This window comes from Nerophis ophidion, linkage group LG07, assembly GCF_033978795.1.
Source record: "Nerophis ophidion isolate RoL-2023_Sa linkage group LG07, RoL_Noph_v1.0, whole genome shotgun sequence".
Taxonomy (NCBI): Eukaryota; Metazoa; Chordata; class Actinopteri; order Syngnathiformes; family Syngnathidae; genus Nerophis; species Nerophis ophidion.
In genome coordinates this window covers 70,212,258-70,234,492 of record NC_084617.1, presented here as the reverse complement: position 1 = coordinate 70,234,492, position 22,235 = coordinate 70,212,258, and the positions used below count along the sequence as shown (strand labels likewise).

Below are 22,235 nucleotides of genomic sequence, written 5' to 3'. Positions count from 1 at the left end.
CAATTATAAAAGCTTTTTTTTTTTTTAAATCTACCACTCTGCTAGCATGTCAGCAGACTGGGGTACATCCTGCTGAAATCCTATGTATTGAATGAATACAGAAACGTTTTGAATCGGAAAAATATCGTTTTTGAATCTCGAATCGAATCGAAAAAATCGATATATTATCAAATCGTGACCCCAAGAGTCGATATTGAATCGAATCGTGGGACACCCAAAGATTCACAGCCCTATGGGATTGTGTTAGTTTACTGGGAAATAAAGGCTGCGATACAAGCAGGACCTGAGAATGTTTACGTGTGACAGCCAGTCAACTAAATGTCCTCCAGTAAGCATGTTTTTTTAGATTCAGACAAACTTTAATGATCCAGAAGGGAAATTGTTCCACACAGTAGCTCAGATGGAAAAGATAATGCACACAAGGGCAAAAAAAGAGGGCGAAAACATTTATAAATATTACTGTATTCGGGTAACGGGACGCAATGAGAACCCATTGGAAACCAGTAAAATATGAAATTTACCAAAATCATTGTTTTTTAAAAGAAAAATAAACTAAAAATGTGTGAGTATAAAAATCATATTTCTTGGTAAAATCTTGTTTTAGGAAATTATATTTTTCCAGTTTTTAACCTCTAAAGCAGGGGTCACCAACGCGGTGCCAGCGGGCACCAGGTCGCCCGTAAGGACCAGATGAGTCGCCCGCTGGCCTGTTCTAAAAATAGCTCAAATAGCAGCACTTACCAGTGAGCTGCCTATATTTTTTCAAATTGTATTTATTTACTAGCAAGCTGGTCTCGCTTTGCTCGACATTTTTAATTCTAAGAGAGACAAAACTCAAATAGAATTTGAAAATCCAAGAAAATATTTTAAAGACTTGGTCTTCACTTGTTTAAATAAATTCATTTATTTTTTTACTTTGCTTCTTATAACTTTCAGAAAAAATACAACCTTAAAAATTATTTTAGGATTTTTAAACACATACCTTTTAAATTCCTTCCTCTTCTTTCCTGACAATTTAAATCAATGTTCAAGTAATTAAAAAAATTTTTTATTGTAAAGAATAATAAATACATTTTAATTTAATTCGTAATTTTAGCTACTGTTTTTTTGACGAAGAATATTTGTGAAATATTTCTTCAAACTTCTTATGATTAAAATTCAAAATAATTATTCTGTCAAATCTAGAAAATGTGTAGAATCAAATTTAAATCTTATTTCAAAGTCTTTTTGAATTTCTTTTAAAATTTTTGTTCTGGAAAATGTATAAGAAATAATGATTTGTCTTTGTTAGAAATATAGCTTGGTCCAATTTGTTATATATTCTAACAAAGTGCAGATTGGATTTTAAACTATTTAAAACATGTCATCAAAAATCTAAAATTAATCTTAATCAGGAAAAATTACTGATGATGTTCCATAAATAATTTTTGTAATTTTTTCAAAAAGATTCTAATTAGCTAGTTCTTCTTTTCATATTTTTCGGTTGAATTTTGAATTTTAAAAAGTCGTAATTGACGATAAACAATGTTTCAAAATTAAAAAATTTTTTTTTCGTGATTTCTCCTCTTTTAAACCATTCAATTAAGTGTTTTTTTCATAATTTATTCTCTACAAAAAAAACTTCCATGAAAGGAAAAAAAATGTAAGACGGAATGACAGACAGAAATACCAATTTTTTTTATATATGTACATTTATTTATTAAAGGTAAATTGAGCAAATTGGCTATTTCTGGCAATTTATTTAAGTGTGTATCAAACTGGTAGCCCTTCGCATTAATCAGTACCCAAGAAGTAGCTCTTGGTTTCAAAAAGGTTGGTGACCCCTGCTCTAAAGTGGCCACATGTGTGGACAGCACCTTTTAGCTCTTATTTCCAAAATTGTGTACACTACTAAATTGGGGTGTAGCTCAGTTGGTAGAGTGGCCGTGCCAGCAACTTGAGGGTTGCAGGTTTGATCCCCGCTTCTGCCATCCTATCAATGCCGTTGTGTCCTTGGGCAAGACACTTTACCCACCTGCTCCCAGTGCCACTCACACTGCTTTAAATGTAACTTAGATATTGGGTTTCACTACGTAAAAGCGCTTTGAGTCACTTGAGGAAAAAGCGCTATATAAATATAATTCACTTAACTTATGGCCACTTATGTGGACACTTATACTGCCATCCGGTGGTGTCAGAAGAGTACAACATACAATTGGATTTGGGGGGAAAAGTGTAAAAATAAGGATAAGCATGTCATAAAGTACACATTTGTGTACTTATGAACTTAAGTACATCATATCAAAAGATGATTTTTAGTTTTTATTGTAGTTAGGGTCCAATAAGCGCAAATGGAAATGAAAAAAATCAGCTTGGGCCTTAAAGGCCTACTGAAACCCACTACTACCGACCACACAGTCTGATAGTTTATATATCAATGATGAAATATTAACATTGCAACACATGCCAATACGGCCTTTTTAGTTTACTAAATTGCAATTTTAAATTTCCCGCGAAGTGTCGTGTTGAAAATGTCGCGGTATGATGACGTGTGCGTTTGACGTCTCAGGTTGTAGCGGACATTTTTTTCCAGCCCGATCCAAGCTATAAGTAGTCTGCTTTAATCGCATAATTACACAGTATTCTGGACATCTGTGTTGCTGAAACTTTTGCAATTTGTTCAATTAATAATGGAGAAGTCAAAGTAGAAAGATGGAGGTGGGAAGCTTTTAGCCTTTAGCCACACAAACACAAGGTGTTTCCTTGTTTAAAATTCCCGAAGATGAAGCTTTACTGTGGATCAGAGCGGTCAAGCGAACATGGATCGCGACTACATGTCAACCGGCAGTTTTCGGTGAGAAAATTGTGGTATTAAGTCGCCTCTTACCGGAGACATCAGTGGAGCTTCTGTCCTGCTGCAGCTGCCGTAATTTCCCTCAGAGACTCTGGCGGTCAAGACACCCGTGTCCACACCCTCCGACTTTCAGGTACTATTTAATCTCACTAAGACACTAGTAACACAATAAGCAGATAAGGGATTTTCCAGAATTATCCTAGTAAATGTGTCTAAAAACATCTAAATCGCCCTTTTTTTTTGTACTTCACTCTTAATGTCCTCATCCATGAACCTTTGATCCTCGCTCAAATTAATGGGGAAATTGTCGCTTTCTCGGCCCGAATAGCTCTAGCTACTGCTGGCTATGATTGTAAACAATGTTCAGATGTGAGGAGCTCCACAACCCGTGACGTCACGCGCACATCGTCTGCTACTTCCGGTACAGGCAAGACTTTTTTATTAGCGACCAAAAGTTGCGAACTTTATCGTCGATGTTCTCTACTAAATCCTTTCAGCAAAAATATGGCACTATCTCGAAATGATCAAGTATGACACACAGAATGGACCTGCTATCCCCGTTTAAATAAGAAAATCTCATTTCAGTAGGCTTTTAAAGGGGAACATTATCACAATTTCAAAAGGGTTAAAAACAATCAAAATCAGTTCCCAGTGGCTTGTTTTATTTTTCGAAGTTTTTTTCAAAATTTTACACCTCCCGGAATATCACTAAAAAAAGCTTTAAAGTTCTTGATTTTCGCTATTTGCGATGCGACTGTCCATTTCCCTGTGACGTCACACAGTGCTGCCAATGTAAACAAACAATGGGAATACCACAGCAAGATATAGCGACATTAGCTCGGATTCAGACTCGGATTTCAGCGGCTTAAGCGATTCAACAGATTACGCATGTATTGAAACAGATGGTTGGAGTATGGAGGCAGATAGCGAAAACGAAATTGAAGCTATTGAGCAAATAGCTATTGACGCTATTCGGCCATAGCATGGGTGTACCTAATGAAGTGGCCCATAGCATGGCTGCCTTATTAGCATCGCCGGTAAAATGTGCGGACCAAACGATCAGGACTTTCGCATCTTGTGACACTGGAGCAACTTAAATCCGTCGATTGGTAAGTGTTTGTTTCGCATTAAATGTGGGTATCTAGTTTCAAATGTACATACAGCTAGCGTAAATAGCATAATGGCATCGATTAGCGTAGCATGTTAGCATCGATTAGCTGGCAGTCATGCTGCGACCAAATATGTCTGATTAGCACATAAGTCAACAACATCAACAAAACTCACCTTTGTGATTTCGTTGACTTAATCGTTGCAAATGTATTTGCAGGTTATCCATACATCTCTGTGCCATGTCTGTCTTAGCATCGCCGCTCAAATGTGAAGAAACTTTGGTACATTCAATGGGGGTCTGGTTGCAGATTTCTTGCCAGTGGTGCAACTTGAATCCCTCCCTGTTAGTGTTGTTACACCCTCCGACAACACACCGACGAGGCATGATGTCTCCAAGGTTCCGAAAAGACGGAAAATAACAGAGCTGAGACCCGGTGTTTGTAATGTGAAAATGAAAATGGCGGGTGTGTTACCTCGGTGACGTCACGCTAAAAGACCGATAAACAGAAAGGCGTTTAATTTGCCAAAATTCGCCCATTTAGAGTTCGGAAATCGGTTAAAAAAATCCATGGTCTTTTTTCTGCAACATCAAGGTATATATTGACGCTTGCATAGGTTTGGTGATAATGTTCCCCTTTAAGAGGTTAAAGACATCATAAGTCTGTTGATATATAGTTATTCACAGCTGCCATTGTTGTGTTTGACTAATTTCACTTGACCAAGCCTTTTACAGCACACCACTCTATTAGAAGAATGGTCGGTAAGTTTTATGCTGATGTTATAAAGAATCACGGCATTGGAAGTCCAGAAGTTTAATAGTTTGAATCAAACCTTTTTCACAGTGTTTTAGATCTTACAAAATGTGCTTTTCAATAAGTTTGCACGCGTTGTCCTTCATGGTTTTGTTAGTTCGACACACTCCGGGATATAAAGGTCACATGATCTCGTGCCCCACAGGTCATCTTCCAGATCACCCCGCTGGACACCACCCAGTGGATGATGGTGCTGAAGATCTCCATTCCCGTCATCCTGCTGGACGAGCTGCTGAAGCTGGCGGCCAGGAACTATTCGGACTTGGGTAAAGCGCCGGAGACGCCGAGCGGCCACAAAGGCCGTGGGCTGCCTGCATGCGCCGAGGGCATCTCCTGGCCCTTTGTGGCCGTCTCCCTGCCACTCTTGCTGTGGATCTACAGCACCGACACTAACGTGCCGTGGCCCTGACTGACCTGCACTCTGGACATTAACACACTTCTAACCCACACTCCATCCTCACCTGGTGGACGCCTATTTCACGTTTTAGGACATTTTGACAAATGCATTTTTAGGCTGAGAGGAAAGTCTGGCGGTTTCGTCGCGGCGACGTCAGGTTTAACTTCATTTGAGCACATTCTGCCCACCCGGATGCTACGTTCGAATGTAGAGAATTGACGCCATTTATGTTTTTTTTTTTATTTGACATGTCTCTGGGGACAATAATAAGTGTAACACACTGTTAAAAGTACAAATGATATCTGAAATCAAGGTCAAAAGTGCTCGTTGGACTAAAAATGAGGGCTGTCAAATGTCAGTTGGAAGAATCACACACTCGCTTGCATCATTGAAATGTGCTCAAGACCCCAGTTTTTGTATTTATAAACGCCATTTTATTGTCAGAATGTCATCCAGGAACCTTTTCAAAGGTTTCACTTAAATGCACAACATTTATCCGCACAAAACTTGGGAACCGTTTTATCTAAAGTTCGTTCACTCAAGAGCACGTCCGGTTTTATTTACATTCATCACATGAGTTAACTCGTTCATTCTGACAGCCCTATTAAAAAAAAATATATTACTTTTTCTTACCAGGTACATTTATCATTGCCAATCTTAAACGTGTAGTTTGGGATCCAATGGTAATATTTCCGTCCGAACGTTTTGTTGGCTTCATTATGTTTGCTCGCTGATGACATCTATTAAACAGACAAGAAGCAAAGAATTAAACAGAGACAGAATTAAATTTGGCTCAATTGAGGAGAGACGCATGGGCTGTACTCTTGTTCAGTCTCCCAACGCGCCTTTTATTTGGACTTTCCCTGGTTACATGGCAACAGCTGTTTCTAAGGGACGCGAGGTCGTAAACAGCCAACGCCTTCCTCCATCCTAGTCGCTGCCGTTGTGTCCTTAGGCAAGACACTTTACCCACCTGCTCCCAGTGCCACCCACACTGGTTTAAATGTAACTTAGATATTGGGTTTCACTATGTAAAGCGTTATATAAATATAATTCACTTCACTTGCTCGCTGTCAGGTTCAAACACTGATGACATCTATTAAACAGACAAGAAGCAAGGAATTAAACAGACAGAATTAAATTTGGCTCAATTGAGGAGAGACGTCTGGGCTGTACTCTTGTTCAGTCTCCCAACACGCTCTGGCGAAATATTTCCCGCCTTTTATTTGGACTTTCCCTGATTACATGGCAACAGCTGATTCTAAGGGACGCGGGGTCGTAAACAGCCATCACCTTCCGCCATCCTAGTCACTGTTGTTGTGTCCTTAGGCAAGACACTTTACCAGCCTGCTCCCAGTGCCACCCACACTGCTCTAAATGTAACTTAGATATTGGGTTTCACTATGTAAAGCTCTATATAAATATAATTCACTTCACTTGCTCGCTGTCAGGTTCAAACACCGATGACATCTATTAAACAGACAAGAAGCAAGGAATTAAACAGACAGAATTAAATATGGCTCAATTGAGGAGAGACGTCTGGGCTGTACTCTTGTTCAGTCTCCCAACACGCTCTGGCGAAAGATTTTACGCCTTTTATTTGGACTTTCCCTGATTACATGGCAACAGCTGTTTCTAAGGGAGGCGGGGTTGTAAACAGCCATTGCCTTCCGCCATCCTAGTCACTGTTGTTGTGTCCTTGGGCAAGACACTTTACCCACCTGCTCCCAGTGCCACCCACACTGCTTTAAATGCAACTTAGATATTGGGTTTCACTATGTAAAGCGCTATATAAATATAATTCACTTCACTTGCTCGCTGTCAGGTTCAAACACTGATGACATCTATTAAACAGACAAGAAGCAAGGAATTAAACAGAGACAGAATTAAATTTGGCTCAATTGAGGAGAGATGCCCGGGCTGTACTCTTGTTCAGTCTCCCAACACGCTCTGGTGAAAGATTTTACGCCTTTTGTTTGGACTTTCCCTGGTTAGATGGCAACAGCTGTTTCTAAGGGTCCGAGGGTGGTAAACAGCCATTGCCTTTTAATTACAACAGTTCACAGCTGTTTCTAAGGGACGCGGGGTCGTAAACAGCCATTGCCTTTTAATTACAAGAGTTCAAAGAAAAAGGTCCCTGGAGGGTAGTCGGGTCCTGCTTCCTCTACACTTTGTAGTTTTCGAGTCAAGACAACATCTTTCTGTGGATTACAATACACGAAAGAAACAGGACACCTCCATGTTGCTTCCCATCCTACACAGCGGCGTTTTCCAAGCCTGCTTGGTGGGATTAAAGACAGCTATTGCCTGCTCGCCGGGAATTGATTGAAACACAAAGTTTTGTGATAACTTAAGTACAATAATTCTGACAATTGCGTGTTCAGCGGATTTGTGCTTTTATCAAAAATTAACCGCCGCTTACCCCCAAAACTTTCATACAAAACGTCCATTCTCACACTTTGTAACAATAACATAAAGTATTGTAAGTACTTTTAATGTGCGTATTAAGTATTGTAAGTACTTTTAATGTGCGTATAAAGTATTGTAAGTACTTTTAATGTACACAAAGTATTGTAAGTACTTTTAATGTGCGTATAAAGTATTGTAAGTACTTTTAATGTGCGTATAAAGTATTGTAAGTACTTTTAATGCGCGTATAAAGTATTGTAAGTACTTTTAATGTGCGTATAAAGTATTGTAAGTACTTTTAATGTGCGTATAAAGTATTGTAAGTACTTTTAATGCGCGTATAAAGTATTGTAAGTACTTTTACTGTGCACATAAAGTATTGTAAGTACTTTTAATGTGCATATAAAGTATTGTAAGTACTTTTAATGTGCGTGTAAAGTATTGTAAGTACTTTTAATGTGCGTATAAAGTATTTTAAGTACTTTTAATGTGCACATAAAGTATTGTAAGTACTTTTAATGTGCACATAAAGTATTGTAAGTACTTTTAATGTGCGTATAAAGTATTGTAAGTACTTTTAATGTGCGTATAAAGTATTGTAAGTACTTTTAATGTGCACATAAAGTATTGTAAGTACTTTTAATGTGCGTATAAAGTATTGTAAGTACTTTTAATGCGCGTATAAAGTATTGTAAGTACTTTTAATGTGCACATAAGGTATTGTAAGTACTTTTAATGTGCGTATAAAGTATTGTAAGTACTTTTAATGTGCGTATAAAGTATTGTAAGTACGTTTAATGTGCATATAAAGTATTTTAAGTACTTTTAATGTGCACATAGAGTATTGTAAGTACTTTTAATGCGCGTATAAAGTATTGTAAGTACTTTTAATGTGCACATAAAGTATTGTAAGTACTTTTAATGTGCGTATAAAGTATTTTAAGTACTTTTAATGCGCGTATGAAGTATTTTAAGTACTTTTAATGCGCGTATAAAGTATTTTAAGTACTTTTAATGCGCGTATAAAGTATTTTAAGTACTTTAAATGCGCGTATAAAGTATTTTAAGTACTTTTAATGCGCGTATAAAGTATTTTAAGTACTTTTAATGCACGTATAAAGTATTTTAAGTACTTTTAATGTGCGTATAAAGTATTGTAAGTACTTTTAATGTGCGTATAAAGTATTGTAAGTACTTTTAATGCGCGTATAAAGTATTGTAAGTACTTTTAATGCGCGTATAAAGTATTGTAAGTACTTTTAATGCGCGTATAAAGTATTTTAAGTACTTTTAATGCGCGTATAAAGTATTTTAAGTACTTTTAATGCGCGTATAAAGTATTTTAAGTACTTTTAATGCGCATATAAAGTATTGTAAGTACTTTTAATGCACGTATAAAGTATTGTAAGTACTTTTAATGCGCGTATAAAGTATTTTGAGTACTTTTAATGCGCGTATAAAGTATTTTGAGTACTTTAACTGTACATCCAGTATTGTATTTAGTGCCTGGTAAGAGTTTGAGTCTCGGAAGTGGAAAAAGGAGCACCTTGATTTCACATATTTCATCTTCATCCACTTTTTGCGGTGTAAGTTGACGGAAGAGTCGGTACTTGTCTTTCCTGCACTAGGCGGAGCGCGGCTACCTCACTGCTGTTTGTTTTCTTCTCTTCCACGTCGGAGCAAGGATGTCCAAACCTCACTTCTATGTTGTCACCTCGTTAAAACCAATATAATGCAGGTCGAACCCCGGCCGAGTCATACCAAAGACTATAAAAATGGGACCCGTTACCTCCCTGCTTGGCACTCAGCATCAAGGGTTGTAAATTGGGGGTTAAATCACCCTAAAATTATTTCTGGGCGTGGCCACCGCTGCTGCTCACTGCTCCCCTCACCTCCCAGTGGGTGAACAAGAGGATGAGTCAAATGCAGTGGACACATTTCACCACACCTAGTGTGTGTTTGTGTGTGTGACAATCATTGTTACTTGGGGCGTGTGTGTAGTGGCCGTGCCAGCAACTTGAGGGTTCGAGGTTCGATCCCCGCTTCCGCCATCCTAGTCGCTGCTGTTGTGTCCTTGGGCAAGACTTTACCCACCTGCTCCCAGTGCCACCCACACTGCTTTAAAAGGAACTTAGATATTGGGTTTCACTATGTAAAGTGGTTTGAGTCACTAGAGAAACAGCGCTATATAAATATAAATCACTTTAACTTAAAATGATACGTTAATACATGCATATTTTTTTTTATGATTAACTTTCTTGCTTATTTAAATATATACATGTATATAATATTTGAATAAGCAAGAAAACGAATAAATAAAACAATTTAAAAAATGATGCATGTATTAAGATAACATTTTAAATTAAAAAGTTAACTTAAAATGTTACGTTAACACATGCATAATTTTTTGTTATTATTAATTCACTTTTTTGCTTATTTAAATATATACATGTATATAATATTTGAATAAGCAAGAAAGTGAGTTAATAAATTAAAAAACAAAAGATGATGCATGTATTAACGTAACATTTTAAGTTTAAAAGTTAAAGTGAGGTGTGAATTATATTTATATAGCGCTGTTTCTCTAGTGATTAGAGAAAAAGCGCTACTTAAATATAATTCACACCTCACTTTAACTTAAAATGTTACGTTAATACAAGCATAATCTTTAATTTTAATTTATTAACTCACGTTCTTATTCAAATATATAAAACATGTATATAATATTTGAATAAGCAAGAAAGTGAACAACGTGCAACATTTTAAGTTAAAAAGTTCAAGTGAAGTGTGAAATATATTTATATAGCGCTGTTTCTCTAGTGATTAGAGCAAAAACGCTATAAAAATGTGTGAATTATATTTATATAGCGCTGTTTCTCTAGTGATTAGAGAAAAAGTGCTATATAAATATAAGTCACACTTCACTTTAACTTAAAATGTTGCATTAATTCATGCATAATATTTTTTATTCAATTTCTTTCTTATTAAAATATTATATCCATGTTGTTTATTCATACACATTTGTCTTATTTGCTTTTGAGGAAAAAAAAAATTGAATCAAATGTCATTCATTTAAAAACTAATAGTTTTTCTGGTTCTAAATATTTTTGTAGGCCCCGAACATTTTTTTTCAGTGTACATTTTTAATGAGTTTGTTCCAATAGTCAACAAAAGGAAATTATAATTGTAGGTGACTCTTTCATTATTATTATTTATATTATTATTTCATTATATCGGGGGGCGGTATAGCTCGGTTGGTAGAGCGGCCGTGCCAGCAACTTGAAGGTTCCAGGTTCGATCCCTGCTTCTGCTATCCTAGTCACTGCCGTTGTGTCCTTGGGCAAGACACTTTGCCCACCTGCTCCCAGTGCCACTAAAAATTAGATGCTGGGTTTCACTATGTAAAGTACTTTGAGTCACTAGAGAAAAAGCGCTATATAAATATAATTAACCACTTATTTTTATGTTTAATTATCAACATTTTTTAATTGTATAACGTGAGCGTGAATGTTGTCTATGTGTCGGCCCTGCCATGAGTGGCGACTTGTCCAGGGTGTACCGGCGCCCAGAATAGGACAAGCAGTAAAAAAAAAAATTTTTTTATTTTTTTTTAAATGGATCAATGGAATTTTTAACCCGACTTTGGACATCCTTGCTCTGGAGGAATTCCCCCAAGCCTTCTTCCGTGTTTCATGTTAGTGCGACGAGGACTCTGCGTGCATCCCATTGCACTTTTTGTTTGTTTTCCACTTTCTACTGTAATGTAAAAAAAAATGTGCACACACTGTACTTGAATCTACTGTATATGATAGTTCACATGAGGTCATTGGAATGTGTAAATGTGTACATAACAGCACACAAAGTAAGTAGGACTGAACTCTTATTGTCTATTTTATCTTAGGCTTGTTGTGTGCCTGCGCCCATTATTCTTAATACCAGCCAGTGCTTGGAACTTTTATTTTTGTAGGTTGTTTCCTTCAAGGTGTGTGTGTGTGTGTGTGTGTGTGTGTGTTTGAGTGCGACCACACCCCGACCCCGCATGCCAACAGCTAATTGTCCATTTAAGGTGTGATCGCATCGTCACGGCAACCACTTATATTTTAATAGCTTGGGTTTGTTTTTTTCCCCAAATTAAAAACGTATTTGTTGCGAGTTTGTTTTGAAATGCCGACAGAGGGATGTTCAAGTCATGAACATGTCGCCTGAAACTAATGGCTTTTTTTTTTATTACCTCCTTAAACGGGACCCCCGGGTTCATGTAAACTTTGTAAGGTTTTAGCGATTGTTCAACTGTTACGCTAACTGCATCTGTATAAAAGTGTTAGCCCCGCCCCCCAAAGACTCAAGTTTCACTGACTCTCAGCTGCTTGAAGAAGATTCTTGTTCCATGGACTTATGAGTACAGGACAAAGACTCCAGTTTCACTGATTCACATGTACTCGAGAAAGACTTGAGTTTCACTGATTTTACCAGTATTCAACATTCTGACTTACTAGTACAGGACTTGAGTTTAACTAATTCACCTGTACTCGACAAAGACTACAGTTTGACTGATTCACAGTTACTCAACAGACTTGAGTTTCATTGATTCACCTTTACTCGATAAGGACTTGAGTGTCACTGATTCACCTGTACTCGACATATACTTGAGTTTCACTGATTCACGGGTATTCAACATTCTGACTTACTAATACAGGACAAAGACTTGAGTTTCACTGATTGACGGGTATTCAAATTTCTGACTTACAAGTACAGGACTTGAGTTTTACTAATTCACCTGTACTCGACAAATACTTCAGTTTCACTGATTCACGGGTACTTGACAAAAGACTTGAGTTTGACTGATTCACAGTTACTCAACAGACTTGAGTTTCATTGATTCACCTTTACTCGATAAGGACTTGAGTGTCACTGATTCACCTGTACTCGACATATACTTGAGTTTCACTGATTGACGGGTATTCAACATTCTGACTTACTAATACAGGACAAAGATTTGAGTTTCACTGATTCACGGGTATTCAACATTCTGACTTAGGAGTACAGGACTTGAGTTTCACTAATTCACCTGTACTCGACAAAGATTTCAGTCTCACTGATTCACCTGTACTCGACCAAGACTTGATTTTCACTGATTCACGGGTACTTGACAAAAGACTTGAGTTTGACTGATTCACGGTTACTTCACAGACTTGAGTTTCATTGATTCACCTTTACTCGATAAGGACTTGAGTTTCACTGATTCACATGTACTCGACATATACTTGAGTTTCACTGATTGACGGGTATTCAACATTCTGACTTACTAATACAGGACAAAGACTTGAGTTTTACTGATTGACGGGTATTCAACATTCTGACTTACGAGTACAGGACTTGAGTTTCACTAATTCACCTGTACTCGACAAAGATTTCAGTCTCACTGATTCACCTGTACTCGACCAAGACTTGATTTTCACTGATTCACGGGTACTTGACAAAAGACTTGAGTTTGACTGATTCACGGTTACTTCACAGACTTGAGTTTCATTGATTCACCTTTACTCGATAAGGACTTGAGTTTCACTGATTCACATGTACTCGACAAAGACTTGAGTTTCACTGATTCACAGGTATTTAACATTCTGATTTACGAGTACAAGACCTGAGTTTCACTAATTCACCTGTACTCGACAAAGACTTCAGTTTCACTGATCCACCTGTACTCGACAAAAACTTGATTTTCACTGATTCACGGGTACTTGACAAAAGACTTGAGTTTGACTAATTCACAGTTACTCAACATATTTGAGTTTCATTGATTCACCTGTACTCGACAAAGACTTGAGTTTCACTGATTCACGTGTACTCGACAAAGACCTCAATTTCACTGATTCACCTGTACTCGACAAAGACTTGAGTTTCACTGATTCACATGTACTCGACAAAGACTTGAGATTCACGGGTATTAACATTCTGACTTACAAGTACAGGACTTGAGTTTCACTGATTCACCCGTACTCGACAAAGACTTGAGTTTCACTGATTAACTTGTACTCAACAAGGACTTGAGTTTCACTGATTCATGTGTACTTGACAAGGACTTGTTTCACTTATTCACATGTATTCGACAGACTTGAGTTTCACTGATTCACAGGTATTTAACATTCTGATTTACGAGTACAAGACCTGAGTTTCACTAATTCACCTGTACTCGACAAAGACTTCAGTTTCACTGATCCACCTGTACTCGACAAAAACTTGATTTTCACTGATTCACGGGTACTTGACAAAAGACTTGAGTTTGACTAATTCACAGTTACTCAACATATTTGAGTTTCATTGATTCACCTGTACTCGACAAAGACTTGAGTTTCACTGATTCACGTGTACTCGACAAAGACTTCAATTTCACTGATTCACCTGTACTCGACAAAGACTTGAGTTTCACTGATTCACATGTACTCGACAAAGACTTGAGATTCACGGGTTTTAACATTCTGACTTACAAGTACAGGACTTGAGTTTCACTGATTCACCCGTACTCGACAAAGACTTGAGTTTCACTGATTAACTTGTACTCAACAAGGACTTGAGTTTCACTGATTCATGTGTACTTGACAAGGACTTGTTTCACTTATTCACATGTATTCGACAGACTCGAGTTTCACTGATTCACATATATTCGACAAAGACTTGAATTTCACTGATTCACATGTATTCGACCAGGACTTGAGTGTCACTGATTCACATGTATTCGACCAGGACTTGAGTTTACCCGATTCATGTATACTCGACAAATACTTGAGTTTCACTGATTCACGGGTACTTGACAAAGACTTGAGTTTCCCTGATTTCACGGATATTCAACATTCTGACTTACGAGTACTGGATAAAGACTTGAGTCTCACTGATTCACGTGTACTCGACAAGGTCTTGAGATTCACGGGCATTCAACATTCTGACTTACAAGTGCAGGACAAGGACTTGAGTTTCACTGATTCACATGTACTCGACAAAGACTTGATTTACAGTGATACACGTGTACTCGACAAAGTACTTGAGTGTCACTTATTCACGTGTACTCAAAGACTTGAGTTTCGCTGATTCGTCATGTGTACTCGACTAAGACTTGAGTTTCACTGATTCACATGTACTTGACAAGGACTTGAGTTTCACTCATTCACGGGTACTTGACAAGGACTTGAGTTTCACTGATTCACATGTATTCAATTATTCTGACTTACGAGTACAGGACAAAGACTTGTATTTCATTGTTTCACAGACACTGTTTACACTAACGAGTACTTTCACTCATTCACATGTAATTGAAGAAGGCTCAAGTTTCACTGACTCATGAGTACAAGACAGGTTTAGGTTTCACTGTTTTAAGTATACTCGACAAAGACTCGAGATTTACCAACTCTCGGGTACTCAAGAGTACAGGACAAAGACTTGAGTTTTACTGTTTATAGGGTACTCAAATAAAATCTGCTACACCGACGTGTCCAGGACGAATGTTTGAGTTTCACTCACGTGTATTCGAATACTTGAGTTTCACTGACTCACAGCTGCTCAACCCAGACTAGTTTCACTTATTCACATGCACTGGACTAAGATACGTTTTATTGGCGAGTGCGCACTTTGTTACAGGAGAGTACCCGAGTCACTGGTAGTTGAAGGGGACTTTCTGAGTACACGATTCACATAAACGACTCATTCTCGACTTGAGTTAAGGGAATCGAGTTCCTTTTCTACTGTCGGTGTCTTGCAGTTTTCTGCCGAAATGTTAGGGGTCAGTGTTTTCTCCAAAGTGAGCGACCACAATTTGTTTGCATTTCAAAAAAAATGTTGTGTTTTTTTTTGGGTAAACTCAATTGAAATGATTGTTCTCCCGTCTCAGTTCTTTGACTGTACTTGTTATAATAAGCTGATAAGTGCAATTGTTTAATTCCCGCTCTCTTTTTCTCTTTCCAGCAAAGGCCATGTAGGCTCAAATCTGCTCCCAATTTCTTGCAGAAATGTTGGCTTTGATTTGCGTGTGTGCATGAATGTTTTGGGGCAGCACACTTACTGTACGAGGTCTGCGTTGTCAGCGAAGACCGAGCTCGTTGATTTTTTTTTTTTTTGGAATGAATAAATGTTCTCATTGGTCCTTCCATCCTTGAGCATGAACAGCCAAGAATAAGCTTCCATGCCTCAATTTACCTGAACATCTTAGTAGTTGTGTTGGTGCATGTCTGCTAAATCTGCTGCCTTGTGTCATAGACAATGTAACGACTAGAGTGTTAGCTATGCTTCAACAGTTGATCTTTCCTAAGGAAATGCTTTTATGAGCTATTTCAAACCATTTTTGCACCATTAAATGGAGCAGATGTAAAGCAGAAGGCTTCTGTTTGTCACATGAACTTTGGATTCAGGTAAATAAAAATAGGTTTCATGAACGCTTCACTTGTCTTTGTTGGGACTTTGCACACATCAACTTTGAATTTAATTGTACATTCTGAAAGATATTTACATTTATGCAATCCAAGGTGACATTTACTCGCTTTACGGACAACACCAAAGTCAAGAGCGGTCGAATTTTGGCCGGACAACACAGAATGTGGATTATTAAGGGGTGTTAAAATGTTTATAAATAGGCTCAGTTTCGTTCACTTCTACACGGCAACGCTTCGAAGTTCATTTGTGGGCAAACAAGATTCTCCAAATGAAACAAGCGGAAGTTAACCCGCTCAAGAAGGAACCAAGCTTCGCAGTCTTGTCACCTCAAGACGGACCCGGGTCACCCCGAGAAGACCCGGGTCACTGCATACCAAACCACTGTTCCTGGTCGGCCCACTGGGCGGCCTCGCTGTCGCTGCCCTCCAGGTCGCCGTCTTCTCCGCTGCCCTCCATGTCGTCGCCGTCCAGCTCCACCGTGGCATCTGTAGGACTCTCTTCCTTCTCCATCTTCTGCATGCCTTCCAGCGACTTCTGATCATTGGGGTCCAGGCTAGGAAAAGATAAAACAATACTTCTAAATAGGAGATATCCGATAAATGCTTTAAAACGTAATATCGGAAATTATCGGCATCGGTTGGGGAGGAGACCCTGCCCCAAGTGGAGGAGTTCAAGTACCTAGGAGTCTTGTTCACGAGTGGGGGAAGAGTGGATCGTGAGATCGACAGGCGGATCGGTGCGGCGTCTTCAGTAATGCGGACGTTGTACCGATCCGTTGTGGTGAAGAAGGAGCTGAGCCGGAAGGCAAAGCTCTCAATTTACCGGTCGATCTACGTTCCCATCCTCACCTATGGTCATGAGCTTTGGGTCATGACCGAAAGGATAAGATCACGGGTACAAGCGGCCGAAATGAGTTTCCTCCGCCGTGTGGCGGGGCTCTCCCTTAGAGATAGGGTGAGAAGCTCTGCCATCCGGGAGGAACTCAAAGTAAAGCCGCTGCTCCTCCACATCGAGAGGAGCCGGATGAGGTGGTTCGGGCATCTGGTCAGGATGCCACCCGAACGCCTCCCTAGGGAGGTGTTTAGGGCACGTCTAACCGGTAGGAGGCCACGGGGAAGACCCAGGACACGTTGGGAAGACTATGTCTCCCGGCTGGCCTGGGAACGCCTCGGGATCCCCCGGGAAGAGCTAGACGAAGTGGCTGGGGAGAGGGAAGTCTGGGTTTCCCTGCTTAGGCTGTTGCCCCCGCGACCCGACCTCGGATAAGCGGAAGAAAATGGATGGATGGATGGTGTCAAACAGTAAAATGTATGACTTTTTACACCGACGTAGGGAGAAGTACAGAGCAGTTGCGTCCCCCAGTCCTTTTCCCGGGAGACTCCCAAATTTCAGTGCCCCCCCCCGAAAATCTCCCGGGGCAACCATTCTCCCGAATTCCTCCTGATTTCCACCCAGACAACAATATTGGGGCGTGCCTTAAAGGCACTGCATTTGCGTGCCAGCCCAGTCACGTAATATATACGGCTTATACACACACACACAAGTGAATGCAAGGCATACTTGGTCAACAGCCATACAGGTCACACTGAGGGTGGCCGTATAAACAACTTTAACACTGTTACAAACATGCGTCACACTGTGAACCCACACCAAACAAGAATGACAAACCCATTTCGGGAGAACATCCGCAGCGTAACGCAACATAAACACAACAGAACGAATACCCAGAACCCCTTGCAGCACTAACTCTTCCGGGCTCTACAATATACACCCCCCGCTACTCGTACCCCACCCACCTCAACCTCCTCATGTTGTTTTGAGGCATGTTAAAAAAAAAAAGGCACTTTGTGACTTCAATAATAAATATGGCAGTTCCATTTTCGCGATTTTTTTCCATAACTTGAGTTGATTTAATTTGGAAAACCTTGTTACATTGTTTAATGCCGTGGTTCTCAACCTTTTTTCAGTCATGTACCCCCTGTGAACATTTTTTTTAATTCAAGTACCCCCTAATCAGAGCAAAACAATTTTGGTTGAAAAAAAGAGATAAAGAAGTAAAATACTGCACTATGTCATCAGTTTCTGATTTATTAAATTGTATGAATATTGCTCATTAGTAGTGGTCTTTCTTTAAATATTTGGAAAAAAAGATATACAACTTATTGAAAAATAAACAAGTGATTCAATTATAAATAAAGATTTCTACACATAGAAGCAATCATCAACTTAAAATGCCCTCTTTGGGGATTGTAAAAGAGGTCCATTTGAATTCATGAACTTAATTCTAAACATTTCTTCACAAAAAAAGAAATCTTTAACATCAATATTTATGGAACATGTCCACAAAAAAATCTAGCTGTCAACACTGAATATTGCATTGTTGTATTTCTTTTCACAGTTAATGAACTTACATTCATATTTTGTTGAAGTATTATATATTTAAAAATGATTTTTGAATTTCTGCTAATTTTAGAATATTTAAAAAAAATCTCACGTACCCCTTGGCATACCTTCAAGTACCCCCAGGGGTACGCAGACCCCCATTTGAGAACCACTGGTGTAATGCATCAAGCGGGGCATCGCAACAAAATTAGTCATAATAATGTTTTAATTCCACGACTGCATATGTCGGTATCGGTTGATAATGGAATCGGTAATATCGGAATATTGGAAAAAAATGCCATTATCGGACATCTCTACTTCTAAATGTCTGATAACAGCTGAGGGAGACATCATACATACACTGCATATCATCAGATATTAGGGCTGTGTTGGACTTAAGGATGTATTCAATTAAAATGTATTATTACGGTATTGATGAATGTGCTCAAAAAGTACTTAGCGTATTTTTCCCCATGCTTTGACCCTGCTGGCTCATAAAACACTTCAGTTCATTTATGGATTTTTCTCTGCTACCGACCATGTTTGTATTCAACAAATACTTTTCATGAAACAAAGACACTGAGAAGATGTTTCATTGTGTGCTATGGCGCCATCTTTTGGACCAGTTTGCTCATTGCAGGTTGAAAATGTACTTCCTGTTCCCTGCCCTCAATTGGAAGTGTTTGTCCACAGCGTCTCTGCTCAAAACCATTCTTCATCACGCCAAGCAAGGTTTGAGAGTTTTATAGTATAACTAAAACAATTCACACCCAACCGTCCCATGTGAGATGTCTGCAGGAGTGTTTTCATGCATATATTACCATTGGGTTAAGCTTTGTCAGTGTGCCGTGTTTTATCCAGTTCTCCCTAAGGGGAACAACGTTAATATATGTTTGATGAAACGTGATTATACGCATGAGTGTATGCATATGTGTTTGTAAATGTACAGAATGTGTATATGTATGTTTGTACAGTGTATGTTCGTGTGGAAGTATGTACATATACAGTATATGTATCGTATTTTTCTGGGTATAAGTCGCTCCGGAATATAAGTTGCACCTTACGAAAATGCATAATTAAGACGGAAAAAAACATATATAAGTCGCATTTTTTGGGGAAATGTATTTGATAAAACCCAACACCAAGAATAGCGATATGAAAGGCAATTTAAAATAAATAAAGAATAGTGAACAACAGGCTGAATAAGTGTACGTTATATGAGGCATAAATAACCAGCTGAGAAGGTGCCTGCTATGTTAACATATTATGGTAAGAGTCATTCAAATAACTATAACATATAGAAAATAATATAAGTTTAAAAAATAATCTGTCATTCCTAATCGCTAAATAATATTATTTGATATTTTACGGTAATGTGTTAATAATTTCACACATAAGTCGCTCCTGAGTATAAGTCGCACCTCCGGCCAAACTATGAAAAAAACTGCGACTTATAGTCCGAAAAATACGGTATGTGGGAGAGTATGTACCCATATATGTGGGTAAGTACCAATGTATGCGCTTATGTTAGTTGATGGTTAGCGCCTTGCATGGCAGCTCCCGCCATCAGTGTCAAAGCGCTTTGGGCTCCTTAAAAAGGGGTAGAAAAGCACTATACAAGTACAACCATTTACCATTTATTTGTTCAAGCTATTGTAATGTCATCAAGCTGGCGTGGTTAACATTAGCGAATATGCTAACATGTTTGCAAGTGTATGTGTAAGTATAATAACTTAATTAACTTACAATGGCATTCCTTTGTATTTCAGTTTTGTAAATTCACCAAAACAACAAATCTAGCGACATTTTCTGGTCTTATTCCATACTTTTGTAGACTAACATATCTCAAGGATCAGCTGCCCCATTTCTCAGAAGCAGCTGAGTCTTGCGACATTTAAAGAAAACCCAAAAAGAAGCGATAGAACAAAGTTCATTTGGAATTCTTGATATATTTGTTTTGCTTTTCGGTTTGTGGCCCACTTTTACTTAGTCAAAAAAGACTTTGGCTGTCATCTTCCATCCATACATCTTCATTCGCTTATCCGAGGTCGAGCAGAGAAGCCCAGACTTCCCTCTCCCTAGACACTTCGTCCAGCTCCTCCAAGGGGATCCCGAGGCATTCCCAGGCCAGCCGGGAGACATAGTCTTCCCAACGTGTCCTGGGTCTTCCCCGTGGCCTCCTACCGGTCGGACGTCCCCTAAACACCTCCCTAGGGAGGCGTTCGGGTGGCATCCTGACCAGATGCCCGAACCACCTCATCTGGCTCCTCTCCATGTGGAGGAGCAGTGGCTTTACTTTGATGACTGCCAAATTTATATGCCGATTTCAAAAAGCCACGGCCCCTGACACCCCTTCTTAACTGTCTATGCGACGTCAAGGCTTGGTTAGCCCAGAATTTTTTGATAATGAATGAGGGAAAAACGGAAATTTTAGTTTTTGGTCCGGCCCTCACTGACTTGGGACCATTGCAAAATGATGTGCGTCCCAAAGTCACCAGCCTTGGCGTCACTATAGACAGCCATTTTAAACTAGACAAACAAGTCAATGGTGTTTTAAAATCGTGCTTTTATAACCTTCGTCTTTTAGTAAAGGTTAAACCGTTTTTATCTTTGAACCTTTTTGAACAAGTCGTGCATGCTTTTATTTCAAGTGGCCTGGACTACTGCAATGCACTTTATGCTTGCATTAGCCAAAAAGCTCTCTCCCGGTTGCAGTTAGTCCAGAACGCGGCAGCACGACTTTTAACAGGGGCCAGGAAACGCCAGCATATAACCCCAATTCTTCAGAGTTTGCACTGGCTCCCTGTTCATTTTAGAATTGATTTTAAAACATTGCTGTTTGTTTTTAAATCTTTACATGGACTGGCACCTCAATATATCTCGGACATCATCCAAATTTACACTCCTGCGCGCGCTCAGAGGTCCGAGAGCCAGCTCCAGCTCGTGGTGCCCAAGACCAGACTTAAGACCAGGGGAGACAGGGCCTTCTCTGTGGTCGGCCCTAAGCTCTGGAACACTCTGCTGCTCCATGTTAGAACTGCTTCCACAGTGGAGTGTTTTAAGTCTCGTCTTAAGACCCACTTTTATTCTCTGGCTTTTAACACTACGTGAGTTGTGTGGTCCTCTGTCCTCTGTGTTTTTTATACACTTTGATTTTTATTTTACTGTTTTAATTGATTTACCCTTTAAAATAGTTTTTAATCATATTTGTTTTTATATTGTTTTTATTTTTTGTTTTATTCAGTCATTGGTGGAGCATAATATGGTTTTTAACATGGCTGTGCAGCACTTTGGAAACGTTATTGTTGTTTGAATGTGATATATAAATAAAGTGGATTGGATTGGATTGGATTGGATTACTTTGAGCTCCTCCCGGATGACAGAACTTCTCACCCTATTTCTAAGGGAGAGACCCGCCACCCGGCGGAGGAAACTCATTCCGGCCGCATGTACCCGTGATCTTGTCCTTTTGGTCATGACCATAGATGAGGATGGGAACGTAGATCAACCGGTAAATTGAGAGCTTTGCCTTCCGGCTCAGCTCCTTCTTCACCAAAACGGATCGATACAGCGTCCGCATTACTGAAGACGCCGCACCGCCTGTCAATCTCACTATCCACTCTTCCCTCACTCGAGAACAAGACTCCAAGGTACTTGAACTCCTCCACTGGGGACAGGGTCTCCTCCCCAACCCGGAGATGGCAACTCCACCCTTTTCTGGGCGAGAACCGTGGACTTAGACTCGGAGGTGCAGATTCTCATCCCAGTCGCTTCACAATCTGCTGCGAACCGATCCAGTGAGAGCTGAAGATCCTGGCCAGATGAAGCCATCAGGACCACATCATCCGCAAAAAGCAGAGATCTAATCCAA

The 22,235-nt window shown here is 39.3% G+C and overlaps 2 protein-coding genes across 2 annotated transcripts in view; one reads left to right on the top strand and one right to left on the bottom strand.

Annotated features, from left to right (window-relative positions):
* Window positions 1–15,984, top strand: part of atp2a2a (ATPase sarcoplasmic/endoplasmic reticulum Ca2+ transporting 2a) — a 98,698-nt gene extending 82,714 nt beyond the window's left edge. The window contains exons 20-21 of the mRNA XM_061907016.1: window positions 4,901–5,021; window positions 15,518–15,984. Coding sequence (XP_061763000.1) covers window positions 4,901–5,021; window positions 15,518–15,531 — 135 coding nt within the window. The 3' untranslated portion in view covers window positions 15,532–15,984. The remainder of the gene's footprint in view (window positions 1–4,900; window positions 5,022–15,517) is intronic.
* An 8-nt stretch (window positions 15,985–15,992) lies between these two features.
* The window catches only part of anapc7 (anaphase promoting complex subunit 7), a 31,618-nt gene continuing 25,375 nt past the window's right edge, over window positions 15,993–22,235 (bottom strand). The window contains exon 11 of the mRNA XM_061907019.1: window positions 15,993–16,535. Coding sequence (XP_061763003.1) covers window positions 16,346–16,535 — 190 coding nt within the window. The 3' untranslated portion in view covers window positions 15,993–16,345. The remainder of the gene's footprint in view (window positions 16,536–22,235) is intronic.